The sequence below is a fragment of the Nerophis ophidion genome, linkage group LG12 (assembly GCF_033978795.1).
Source record: "Nerophis ophidion isolate RoL-2023_Sa linkage group LG12, RoL_Noph_v1.0, whole genome shotgun sequence".
In the NCBI taxonomy this organism is placed as follows: Eukaryota; Metazoa; Chordata; class Actinopteri; order Syngnathiformes; family Syngnathidae; genus Nerophis; species Nerophis ophidion.
In genome coordinates, this window is record NC_084622.1 from 8,388,635 (window position 1) to 8,402,475 (window position 13,841).

Here is a 13,841-nt window from a genome sequence, read left to right on the forward strand (position 1 = left end):
GCTGACGCGTGTGTGACGATTGCAGACATTTTCTTCGTCTCTTCCGCGAATGAGATGAATAATATTATTTGATATTTTACGGTAATGTGTTAATAATTTTACACATAAATCGCTACGGAGTATATGTCGCACTGCGACTTATAATCCGAAAAATACGGTATTATATTTATTATTGGTTAACTTTTAGAATATCAATGTTATTAAAAAGAATAAGAGACTTATTATGATCTAAAAATGTTGGTCTTAAAATTGCACGCATTTAGTTGTATTCAGTGTTAACATTTTTTATATGGCTCTCACTGAGATACATTTTAAAATATTTGGCTTCCATGGCTCTCTCAGCCGAAAAGGTTCCCGACCCCTGCGCTAGACAATGAAGAGTGCATGAAACTCTTCATGTCAGCATGTCCGTTCGGTACCACACCCACAAAATGCCAAAGCAACTATTTCCAGATCAAGGCCGTATGAAAAAAATAGTCAACAACAGAAAAAGATAACATCCGCAGGAACCTACCACATAGCGAAGGACATATAATATTTGATATGCAGCTAATTCTTTTGTGAAACTTATTGAAATATCTTGTGTGACATCAAGCACAAAAGTGCACGTTATTTGTTTTAAACTATTGTAGTGGTATTCCGTACAAGAAGTGCACTTTAATTTAGTGTTGTTTTGATATGTCATCTTAGTGACATTATGCGCAAAAGTGCACTCATAGCTTGTTTTAAAATGTCTCTGACAATCTTGCACTTTGTTTTGGAAATTACATGAATGTTTGTGCCTCAGGAAGGGGAAGCAGTGCACTATCAACACCGAGTATGGTGCGGATGGTGTTCTGCTGACCTCAACTGCGGATGTTGTGGATAGGTGGAAGGAATACTTCGAAGACCTCCTCAATCCCACCAACACGTCTTCCTATGAGGAAGCAGTGCCTGGGGAATCTGTGGTGGACTCTCCTATTTCTGGGGCTGAGGTCGCTGAGGTAGTTAAAAAGCTCCTCGGTGGCAAGGCCCCAGGGGTGGACGAGAGCCGCCCGGAAGTCCTGTGGGGAGTGCTCAGAGAGTACGGGGTATCGGACTGTCTTATTGTGGCGGTCCGTTCCCTGTACGATCAGTGCCAGAGCTTGGTCCGCATTGCCGGCAGTAAGTCAAACACATTTCCAGTGAGGGTTGGACTCCGCCAAGGCTGTCCTTTGTCACCGATTCTGTTCATAACTTTTATGGACAGAATTTCTAGGCGCAGTCAAGGCGTTGAGGGGTTCCGGTTTGGTAACCGCAGGATTAGGTCTCTGCTTTTTGCAGATGATGTGGTCCTGATGGCTTCATCTGACCGGGATCTTCAGCTCTTGCTGGATCGGTTCGGAGCCGAGTGTGAAGCGACCGGAATGAGAATCAGCACCTCCAAGTCCGAGTCCATGGTTCTCGCCCGGAAAAGGGTGGAATGCCATCTCCGGGTTGGGGAGGAGACCATGCCCCAAGTGGAGGAGTTCAAGTACCTAGGAGTCTTGTTCACGAGTGAGGGAAGAGTGGATCGTGAGATCGACAGGCGGATCGGTGCGGCGTCTTCAGTAATGCGGACGTTGTACCGATCCGTTGTGGTGAAGAAGGAGCTGAGCCGGAAGGCAAAGCTCTCAATTTACCGGTCGATCTACGTTCCCATCCTCACCTATGGTCATGAGCTTTGGGTCATGACCGAAAGGATAAGATCACGGGTAAAAGCGGCCGAAATGAGTTTCCTCCGCCGTGTGGCGGGGCTCTCCCTTAGAGATAGGGTGAGAAGCTCTGCCATCCGGGAGGAACTCAAAGTAAAGCCGCTGCTCCTTCACATCGAGAGGAGCCAGATGAGGTGGTTCGGGCATCTGGTCAGGATGCCACCCGAACGCCTCCCTAGGGAGGTGTTTAGGCCACGTCCAACCGGTAGGAGGCCACGGGGAAGACCCAGGACACGTTGGGAAGACTATGTCTCCCGGCTGGCCTGGGAACGCCTCGGGATCCCCCGGGAAGAGCTAGACGAAGTGGCTGGGGAGAGGGAAGTCTGGGTTTCCCTGCTTAGGCTGTTGCCCCCGCAACCCGACCTCGGATAAGCGGAAGATGATGGATGGATGGATGTTTGTGCCATAACTGTTTAATAAATACAGTTTTGGAAAATTAACTTAAATGTGATTTCCCTCTTTGCATGAAAGTTTAAAATGAGCATATATTAATGCAGTGTGAACAAGAATGTTTTAATGTAGACACATAGAATCATCATACTGCTGTGATTATATGCATCAAGTGTTCATTCAGGGCTATGGCAAAATATCGAAATATATATGGTGTATCGCAACATGGCCTAAAAATATCGAGATATTAATAAAAGGCCATATCACCCAGCCCTACTGTACAATGAATATTCATTTTATGATGGCAACAGTTTGACCCTGGAACTGATATTTTGAATTATAGCCGTATCGTTACTGCTCTTAATTGTTTCCGGACATGACCGCGACAAATGAATTCCCGCAAATTACAAACTCCATTTCCATATGAGTTGGGAAAATGTGTTAGATGTAAACATAAACAGAATACAATGATTTCCAAATCCTTTTCAGCAAATATTCAATTGAATGCACTACAAAGACAAGATATTTGATGTTCAAACTCATAACATTTTTTTTTTTTTGCAAATAATAATTAACTTAGAATTTCATGGCTGCAACACGTGCCAAAGTAGTTGGGAAAGGGCATGTTCACCACTGTGTTACATCACCTTTTCTTTTAACAACACTCAATAAACGTTTGGGAACTGAAGAAACTAATTGTTGAAGCTTTGGAAGTGGAATTTTTTCCCATTCTTGTTTTATCAATCAATCATCAATCAATGTTTACTTATATAACCCTATGTAGAGCTTCAGTCGTTCAACAGTCCGGGGTCTCCGCTATCGTATTTACCGTTTCATAATGTGCCACACATTTTCGATGGGAGACCGGCCTGGACTACAGGAAGGCCAGTCATAGTACCCGCACTCTTTTACTACGAAGCCACGCTGTTGTAACATGTGGCTTAGCATTGTTTTGCTGAAATAAGCAGGGGCGTCCATGATAACGTTGCTTGGATGGCAACATATGTTGCTCAAAACCTGTTTGTACCTTTCAGCATTATGGGGGCCTTCACAGATGTGTAAGTTACCCCTGCCTTGGCCACTAATGCACCCCCATACCATCACAGATGCTGGCTTTTCAACTTTGCGCCTAGAACTGTCGGGGTGTTCTCTTCCTCTTTGGTCACTGACATCCACAGTTTCCAAAAACAATTTCAAATGTGGACTCATCAGACCACAGAACACTTTTCTACTTTGCATAAGTCCATCTTAGATGATATCGGGCCCAGAGAAGCCGGTGGCGTTTCTGGATGTTGTTGATAAATGGCATTCGCTTTGCATATTAGAGCTTTAACTTGCACTTATAGATGTAGCGACGAACTGTATTTAGTGATAGTGGTTTTCTAAAAGTTTTCCTGAGCTCATATCCTTTAGAGATTGATGTCGGTTTTTGATACAAAGCTGTCTGAGGGATCGAAGGCCACGGTCATTCAATGTTGGTTTCTGGCCATGCCGCTTACGTGGAGTGATTTCTCCAGATTCTGTGAATCTTTTGATGATATTATGGACCGTAGATGTTGAAATCCGCAAATTTCTCACAATTGCACTTTTAGAAACGTTCAGTTGTGAACAAATGGGTGTACATCGCCCCATCCTTTCTTGTGAAAGACTGAGCATTTTTTGGGAAGCTGTTTTTATACCCAATCATGGCCCTCACCTGTTCCCAATTAGCCTGCACACCTGTTGGATGTTCCAAATAAGTGTGTGATGAGCATTCCTCAACTTTATCAGTATTTATTACCACCTTTCCCAACTTCTTTGTCACGTGTTGCTGGCATCAAATTCAAAAGTTAATGACTATTTGCACAAAAAAAAAAGTTTATCAGTGTGAAAATCAAATACGTTGTCTTTGTAGCATATTCAACTGAATATGGGTTGAAAATGATTTGCAAATCATTGTATTCCGTTTATATTTACATCTAATACAATTTCCCAACTCATATGGAAATGGGGTTTGTATATTTCAATAATTATTCCATATTTATATTTGCATTTATCATTCAACTCAATGTATTATTTTTGAATATTTAATTGAATTTTATATTATAATAATAATGATAATGAAAAAATGCAAATCCATCCATCCATCCATCCATTTTCTACTGCTTATTCCCTTTGGGGTTGCAGGGGGCGCTGGTGCCTATTTAAAAACGCAAATCAATAATTATAAATCAAATATTTTCAAAGCTAGGGCATAAAAAAATATTCCAAATAGGTTATTTTGAGAGACCTCCAGACATGAAATAATAACCTTGAGATTATTTGAATCCAATGTAGTAATGCTGTAGGAGGCTGAGTCAATCAGTAGCCACGATACTGAACAGCACCTTGAATGGTTTGGTCTCCTATAGTGACCAATACTACAGTGATATTGATATTTTTAGTTTATTTCGCCATGTTTATGCTTGGCATTGCTTAATTTAGGACCCAAACATATATAAATTATACTTTAAAAAAGATGCAATGTGGTGAAGCTGCATTATTTGAAGCTTCATGTGGCAAGGGTCGACTATAACATGATTTCCTATGGGAAAATTGTTGTGAGGGAAGAAGGGGGTATGTGCAGGTCAGCGCTGAGGCTTAACCGACCAGCAGCTCATACTGGCTGTTGCTATGGTAACTGTAATGCTTGATAAGTCACCAATGTAGGAATGCTCTATACTGCTTCTGCTCTCCCTTGCTGGCTGACAGCCCATCTCCCTCCAGTTTCCTGTTGACTTTTTCTTGAAGAAAAAGCTACAAACTGTCTTTATTCACTCTGCCAACCTATAATATGTGATATGCAAGAACCCAAACAACATTAAGGGTTTGAAATCATCTATTTTCATTTGAACCTACAATTAACTTCAACCACATTTTAACCTCTTAAAACTACAGCTTCAACCTGACTTAGCTTCTCACAGTAATAAAAGCATGCCTTGATGACTACTGGCAGCAAACAGGAAAGCAGCAGTAGACAGGATGTATTAGTCAGGATGGCAAGTTCTTAGCTCAGTCCAGTTCTTGTGGAAGTATATACATTTTCATGGGGTCTTAAGAGTGTGTTGGTGGCCGTTCAGTACGCAAAGATGCTGTTAAACCTATTAACACCCTGTCAGAGCGTCAGTGATCAAGGCCCCATAAACCACTAGGAGCCAAAGGTGACTGAAGAAATAAGTGTGCCGGATGCTAAACATCTCCAGACACTGGCATTTGTCAGAGTTGTTCTCCAACACAATGGTCTTAGTCACCGTTGGAATAGTAACACAGTGGTGACTATTGACTTAAACAAGTTGAAAAACTTATTCGGGTGTTACCATTTAGTGGTCAATTGTACGTAATATGTACTGAACTGTGCAAGCTACTAATAAAAGTTTCAATCAATCGATCAATTGAGTCAAGAGAGGGTACTACACAATAAAATGACCCAAATTCCTATTTGCAAAGACATCCAAACTAAATACATATATAGTATGAGTATGTATTGTGTTGATATTAAAGTAAAGGAGATAATATGATGGTTATTGTACATTTGAAAACGTAAACATCTTTGCTACTGGATGAGAGTAAAGAGGCGGTTCGTTTAGTGTGTTTTGTGGTAAAGGCTAAGTGTAAACAGTGCTAAATTGGTCATGTTTGTGTTTTGTTATTAGTTACCACTATATGAAATAAAAGATGATTAATAGAGATGTCTGATAATATCGGACTGCCGATATCCGCTGATAAATGCTTTAAAATGTAATATCGGAAATGATTGGTATTGGGGAAATGAGTTTCCTCCGCCAGGTGGCGGGGCTCTCCCTTAGAGATAGGGTGAGAAGCTCTGCCATCCGGAAGGAACTCAACGTAAAGCCGCTGCTCCTCCACATCGAGAGGAGCCAGATGAAGTGGTTCGGGCATCTGGTCAGGATGCCACCCGAACGCATCCCTAGGGATGTGTTTAGGGCACGTCCAGCTGGTAGGAGGCCACGGGGAAGACCCAGGACACGTTGGGAAGACTATGTCTCCCGGCTGGCCTGGGAACGCCTCGGGATCCCCCGGGAAGAGCTAGACGAAGTGGCTGGAGATAGGGAAGTCTGGGCTTCCCTGCTTAGGCTGTTGCCCCCGTGACCCGACCTCGGATAAGCGGAAGATGATGGATGGATGGATGGATGGATTGGTATTGGCCTCAAAAAGTAAAATTTATCACTTTTTAAAAAGCCGCTGTACGGAGTTGTACACAGACGTAGGGAAAAGTAGGGAGCAGTTGCGTCTCCCAGTGATACCTGCCAACCCTCCCGGTTTTCCTGGGAGACTCACAAATTTCGCATACTTGGTCAACAGCCATACAGGTCACACTGAGGGTGGCCTTACAAACAACTTTAACACTGTTACAAATATGCGTCACACTGTGAACCCACACCAAACAAGAATGATCAACACGTTTCAGGAGAACATCTGCACCGTAACACAACATAAACACAACAGAACAAATACCCAGTACCCCTTGCAGCACTAACTCTTCCGGGACGCTACAATATACAACCCCCCAACTCCGCCCACCTCAACCTCCTCATGCTCTCTCAGGGAGAGCATGTCCCAAATTCCTTTGTGACTTCAATAATAAATATGGCAGTGCCATGTTGGCATTTTTTTCCATAACTTGAGTTGATTTATTTTGTAAAACCTTTTGACATTGTTTAATGCATCACAACAAAATTAGGCATAATAATGTGATAATTCCACGACTGTATACATTGGTATCGGTTGATATCGGAATATGTAATTAAGAGTTGGACAATATCGGAATGTCGATAAAAGCCATTATCGGACATCTCTAATAATTAATGTTGCACACTTTAAACACTTTTTGAAGCTGTGGCTTTGACAGTCATCTCACCTTCCTGGGCTTGACTCTGTCCTGATGGTCATACTGAAAAATGCCTTTATAGCTCAGGCCCAGCCACCAAGGGATCCCCTGCTTATCCTACAACAAAATACATATATACAATATAAAACATCACATGTGAGCATGGGGAGGGGTTGACATCACCAGAAATAATGCCAGCAAATGTCCTTGACTCCCAAAGACCCAAGCTGCCTACTTGCAAATCCAGCATGAAAAACAACATATGTGGTGAAAAGTGGGGGGAAAAAGAAGGAAGAGTAGTAAAATTGTACCTTTACGGCGTAGTAATGTACTCCATATGTGGGCAGGGACTCGACAATGCTCATATAGCTGTGAGGAGGAGACAGACAACACGTGTGAGACTTTCGCAGAATACCGTCATCGTCCAAAGTGATGGAGACACGTCGAGGCTCACTTTACAATGGCCTGCCCTCTGGACTGTCCACTGAGCTTCTTGTAGTGTTCTATGACCCGCTCCTCACTGGGAGAGAGGAAGGTATGATTAGGTAGGTGAGAGAAGAGGGCCATGAAGATATGTGGTTGGTCGCTCACCAGTAGGCAAGGGATGGGTGCTCCTTTAGGGCCTGGGTGGGCAGAGCAGGCAGCTTTTTCAGGTCAGACCTGGTTGCATCATTACTAGGAAGGAACAGGGCTCGGTTAGGTTGAACGACATTAGTGTTAGATCCACAGGATGGTTCAAAAAGATTTTAAGTAAGTCTGTTACATTTGGAAGCACTACTTTAAATCAAGTTCGAATGACAGCTCTTTGTTATGGAGACTGAAGAGTTCAACATGCAGGCAGTTGGAGACGAGGAAGAATCAAGTAACAAAGAAATAATAAAGCGTATTTTACATACAAACCCCGTTTTCATATATGAGTTGGGAAATTGTGTTGGATGTAAATATAAACGGAATACAATGATTTGCAAATCATTTTCAACCCATATTTAGTTGAATATGCTACAAAGACAACGTAGTTGATGTTCAAACTGATAAACATTTTATTTATTTTTTTGCAAATGATCATTAACTTTAGTTTTGATACCAGCAACACGTGACAAAGAAGTTGGGAAAGGTGGCAATAAATACTGATAAAGTTGAGAAATGCTCATCAAACACTTATTTGGAACATTCCACAGGTGTGCAGGCTAATTGGGAACAGGTGGGTGCCATGATTGGGTATAAAAACAGCTTCCCAAAAAAACCTCACTCTTTCACAAGAAAGGATGGGGTAAGGTACACCCCTTTGTCCACAACTGCGTGAGCAAATAGTCAAACAGTTTAAAAAAACATCTCTCAAAGTGCAATTGCAAACAGTTTAGGGATTTCAACATCTACAGTCCATAATATCATCAAAAGGTTCAGATGGACTGATGCAAAGTGGAAAAGTGTTCTGTGGTCTGACGAGTCTACATTTCAAATCCGGACCAAAGGGGAAGCGAACCATCCAGACTGTTATCGACGCAAAGTTCAAAAGCCAGCATCTGTGATGGTATGGGGGTGCATTAGTGCCCAAGGCATGGGTAACTTACACATCTGTGAAGAAACAATTAATACTGAAAGGTACATACAGGTTTTGGAACAACATATGCTGCCATCCAAGCGCCGTCTTTTTCATGGACGCCCCTGCTTATTTCAGCAATACAATGCCAAGCCACATTCAGCACGTGTTACAACAGCGTGGCTTCATAAATAAAGAGTGCGGGTACTTTCCTGGCCCGCCTGCAGTCCAGACCTGTCTCCCATCGAAAATGTGTGGCGCATTATGAAGTGTAAAATACGACTGTTGAACGACTGAAGCTCTACATAAAACAAGAATGGGAAATAAGTCCACTTTCAAAGCTTCAACAACTAGTTTCCTCAGTTCCCAAACTTTTATTGAGTGTTGTTAAAAGAAAATGTGATGTAACACAGTGATGAACATGCCTTTTCCAAACTATTTTGGCACGTGTTGCCATTCTAAGTTAATTAATATTTGCAAAAAAAAAAATACAAGTTTATGAGTTTGAACATCAAATATCTTGTCTTTGTAGTGCAGGGGTCGGCAACCTGCGGCTCCAGAGCCGCATGCGGCTCTTTAGCACCGCCCTAATGGCTCTGTGGAGCTTTTTCAAAAATATATGAAAAATGGAAATGATGAGGGGAAAAAACATATTTTTTTGTTTTAATTTGGTTTCTGTAGGACAAACATGACACAAACCTCCCTAATTGCTATAAAGCGCACTGTTTATATTAAACATGCTTCACTGATTCGAGTATTTGGCGAGCGACGTTTTGTCCTACTAATTTTGGCGGTCCTTGAACTCACCCTAGTTTGTTTACATGCATAACTTTCTCCGACTTTCTAGGAAGTTTTTTATGCCACTTCTTTTTCTGCCTCAATTTGTCCACCAAACTTATAACGTTGCACATGTATGCACAAAGGTGAGTTTTGTTGATGTTATTGACTTGTGTGGAGTGTGCTAATCAGACATATTTGGTCACTGCATGACTGCAAGCTAATCGATGCTAACATGCTATTTAGGCTAGCTGTATGTACATATTGCATCATTATGCCTCATTTGTTGGTATATTTGAGCTCATTTAGTTTCCTTTAAGTCCTCATAATTCAATTTATATTTCATGACACACTATCCATTTTCTACCGCTTATTCCCTTTTGGGGTCGCGGGGGGCGCTGGCGCCTATCTCAGCTACAATCGGGCGGAAGGCGGACTATCCGTATGTAATATGGCTTTTAATTTTTTGCGGCTCCAGACAGATTTGTTTTTCTATTTTTGGTCCAATATGGCTCTTTCAACATTTTGGGATGCCCACCCCTGTTGTAGTGCATTCAATTGAATATTGGTTCAAAAGGATTTTCAAATCATTGTATTCCCTTTATATTTACATCCAACACAATTTCCCAACTCATATGGAAACGGGGTTTGTACATTTGGACGCACTACTTTAACTCAAGTTCGAATGACAGCTCTTTGTTACGGAGACTGAAGAGTTCAACATGCAGGCAGTTGGAGACGAGGAAGAATCAAGTAACAAAGAAATAACAAAGCGTATTTTACATAGATTAAAAAGGAAAAGGAGCAGACACGGAAGAGGAAAAGACACAAAGAGAGCCAAAGAAACTTGGTCCGAGACGCCGCTTTCAGACCGCCGTTGGCAAGAGGTCATGAAACCTTGATCTAATCCAGGAGTCTGTCTTCCAAGCCCCAGAGAATTGGGGGAAGCCCTTGGAACACGGCCGTTCAAGAGCTTAAAGAGCTCCCAGCAAGTCTGCACGGCTGTTCTTTAATGTGTGAACTGTTGATGGCTAACGAAGAGCTGGCACATGACTATTTTATCACCTTCTAAATGCACATTTTCAAGGTCATAGTCGAGCACTTTCAAGAATTTTGATGGTTACAGCTGTTGTTGATTACACGTTTGCACCAATGTTATCTGATATATTTGACTAAATGTTTTTTAAATCATCCTTTTATTCTAGTGCAGTGTTTCAAGAGATAAAACATTCATATTCTCTTTTGTTGCCTGTTAATTAACAATTCATTTTTTAAATTACATTTCTATATTTATCCATACTTTACAAATCTTCTTTTTTCTTAAATTAATTTTCTTTCTTTTAAATGACAAAGTGTAAGCAAACAAAATATTGTCAACATGCAAAATATGATATGTGGGAATTATCAGTAATACATAGGATTAGATCAACTCTGCTTCTTCCTGCTCCTTTTTAGACACTTTGAATTGGGCAACTGTAACCACTTGATGTTCTTTAATGTAACTTGTCAATCATTGTCTGAAACGCATCGCACATAACATACCGTATCATTAATTGAAAGAGTAAACGGTTCGTAGGGTAGAGTTACTGGGAAAAGCCACATATGGCTTTAAGAGGGGGGGGGGGGGGGGCTCTGCGGCTTTTAGGGTGTGTATGACGGAGAGGGCAAGGAAAAAAGTAGGGAGGAGGGTAAAAGGAATGTCACTGGAGTTCGTTACATTCCGCCCCAAGCGTGTCAGGATTTGTTGCTCCAAGAAAAGAGGTTGAGGCTAGCAATACGTCACACATCACAGATATGTGACGGAAGAACAACGTGTTAGGCATCATGGAAAACAACAAAGTTCCCCCTTCTAGATTGACTGTGTGGGACCTACATTCATCTTCATTCCACATATTGACCGGGATTGGCTAAAGCAGGGGTCACCAACCTTTTTGAAAGCAAGAGCTACTTCTTGGGTAATGATTAATGCGAAGGGCTACCAGTTTGATACACACTTAAATAAATTGCCAGAAATAGCCAATTTGCTCAATTTACCTGTAACTCTATGTTATTATTAATAATTAATGATATTTATCTTTGTGGAAACACTGATCATCTTAATGATTTCTCACAATAAATATATATTTTTGATGACATGTTTTAAATAGGTTAAAATCCAATCTGCCCTTTGTTAGAATATATGACAAATTGGACCAAGCTTTATTTCTAACAAAGACAAATCATTATTTCTTCTAGATTTTCCAGAACAAAAATTTTAAAAGACATTCAAAAGACTTTGAAATAAGATTTAAATTTGATTCTACAGATTTTATAGATTTGCCAGAATATTTTTATTTTATTTTAATCATAATAAGTTTGAAGAAATATTTCTCAAATATTCTTCATCGAAAAAACAGAAGCTAAAATAAAGAATTAACTTAAAATGTATTTATCATTCTTTACAAAAACAACAAAAAATACTTTAACATTGATTTAAATTGTCAGGAAAGAAGAGGAAGGAATTTAAAAGGTAAAAAGGTATATTTGTTTGAAAATCCTAAAATAATTTTTAAGGTTGGATTTTTTTTAAAATATCTTTCTGAAAGTTATAAGAAGCAAAGTAAAACAAATAAATGCATTTATTTAAACAAGTGAAGACCAAGTCTTTAAAATATTTTCTTGGATTTTCAAATTCTATTTGAGTTTTGTCTCTCTTAGAATTAAAAATGTCGAGCAAAGCAAGACCAGCTTGCTAGTAAATAAATAAAATTAAAAAAATAGATGCAGTTCACTGGTAAGTGCTGCTATTTGAGCTATTTTTAGAACAGGCCAGCGGGCTACTCATCTGGTCCTTACGGACTACCTGGTGCCCGTGGGCACCGCGTTGGTGACCACTGGGCTAAAGCATGTCCAATGTTAGTGTGTTTTCCACTCTAATGGGAAGAGTTCACTATATTGTCACTAATAAAACAATAACTGTAATGGCCATTTATTATTTATGACTTTTTCATTGCATATGCTGTAATTAATTATTTTAATGATGACTTCACAGTGTTTGTGGAAAAGGGAGTTGAAATTGTTCAATGATCATAATCAGCATAGGACATAGGGCTGGGCGATATATCGATAAACCCGTTATATCGCGGGTTTGTCTCTGTGCGATATAGAAAATTACTATATGGTGATATTCGAGTATACGTTCTCACGCAATTACTTTTAGCTGCGGGCATCACACTCTTTCCGGTCTCTCCTTCTCACAGACACTTAAAACAAGTGCACCTTCTTGAATATATCACGTGTGCAAGGTGACACGCTCTTGTGGAGAAGACAGGCAACGGCATTTTAATGTTAGCTGTGATGCACTGCGGGTGGTAATATGAGAGAGAGAAGGTACGAATCTGGTAACAAATGAAGGAAGAATTAATTCCCAAGAAAAACAGCACGGGGTCCATCGTCTGGTGGTGGTTTGGCTTCAAGCGGGAAGATGTTGAACAAGAATGCGGCAAAAAAATGTAGCATCATTTGAAAAGTCGCCCGCTCGAGCAGGGGTCCCCAAACTTTTTGACTCGGGGGCCGCATTGGGTTAGAACAATTTGACATGTGTGTATGTATATATATGTATATATATATATATATATATATATATATATATATACACACACAGTATATATATATATTTATATATATATATATATATATATATATATATATATATATATATATACATACATACATACATACATATATATACATACACACACATGTACACGCATACGCAAGTTTCCAAAACATTAACCACAATGTTGCTACAATACAAAACAAACAAAGGAAAATATAAAAAGTGGTACTGTTTTCATAGTGTGTGTATATATATATATATATATATATATATATATATCCATCCATCCATCCATTCATCATCTTCCGCTTATCCGAGGTCGGGTCGCGGGGGCAACAGCCTAAGCAGGGAAACCCAGACTTCCCTCTCCCCATCCACTTCGTCAAGCTCTTCCCGGGGGATCCCGAGGCGTTCCCAGGCCAGCCGGGAGACATAGTCTTCCCAACGTGTCCTGGGTCTTCCCCGTGGCCTCCTACCGGTTGGACGTGCCCTAAACACCTCCCTAGGGAGGCGTTCGGGTGGCATCCTGACCAGATGCCCGAACCACCTCATCTGGCTCCTCTCGATGTGAAGGAGCAGCGGCTTTACTTTGAGCTCCTCCCGGATGGCAGAGCTTCTCACCCTATCTCTAAGGGAGAGCCCCGCCACACGGCGGAGGAAACTCATTTCGGCCGCTTGTACCCGTGATCTTATCCTTTCGGTCATGATCCAAAGCTCATGACCATAGGTGAGGATGGGAACGTAGATCGACCGGTAAATTGAGAGCTTTGCCTTCCGGCTCAGCTCCTTCTTCACCACAACGGATCGGTACAACGTCCGCATTACTGAAGACGCCGCACCGATCCGCCTGTCGATCTCATATATATATATATATATATATATATATATATATATATATATAAATATAAAATCCTCGCGCACTTATTGACTGAAAGAGCGAGCATTTGCCGCTGATAA

At 40.8% G+C, this 13,841-nt stretch overlaps 1 protein-coding gene across 9 annotated transcripts in view; it reads right to left on the bottom strand.

The window, feature by feature from the left end:
• frmd4a (FERM domain containing 4A) overlaps positions 1-13,841 on the bottom strand; it is a 295,342-nt gene that overhangs the window by 35,192 nt on the left and 246,309 nt on the right. For all 9 annotated transcript variants that reach the window (XM_061916779.1, XM_061916777.1, XM_061916775.1 and 6 more), the window contains exons 8-11: positions 7,561-7,644; positions 7,424-7,489; positions 7,281-7,338; positions 7,000-7,086 (exon numbers count right to left, since the gene is read on the bottom strand). In XM_061916779.1, coding sequence (XP_061772763.1) covers positions 7,000-7,086; positions 7,281-7,338; positions 7,424-7,489; positions 7,561-7,644 — 295 coding nt within the window. The remainder of the gene's footprint in view (positions 1-6,999; positions 7,087-7,280; positions 7,339-7,423; positions 7,490-7,560; positions 7,645-13,841) is intronic.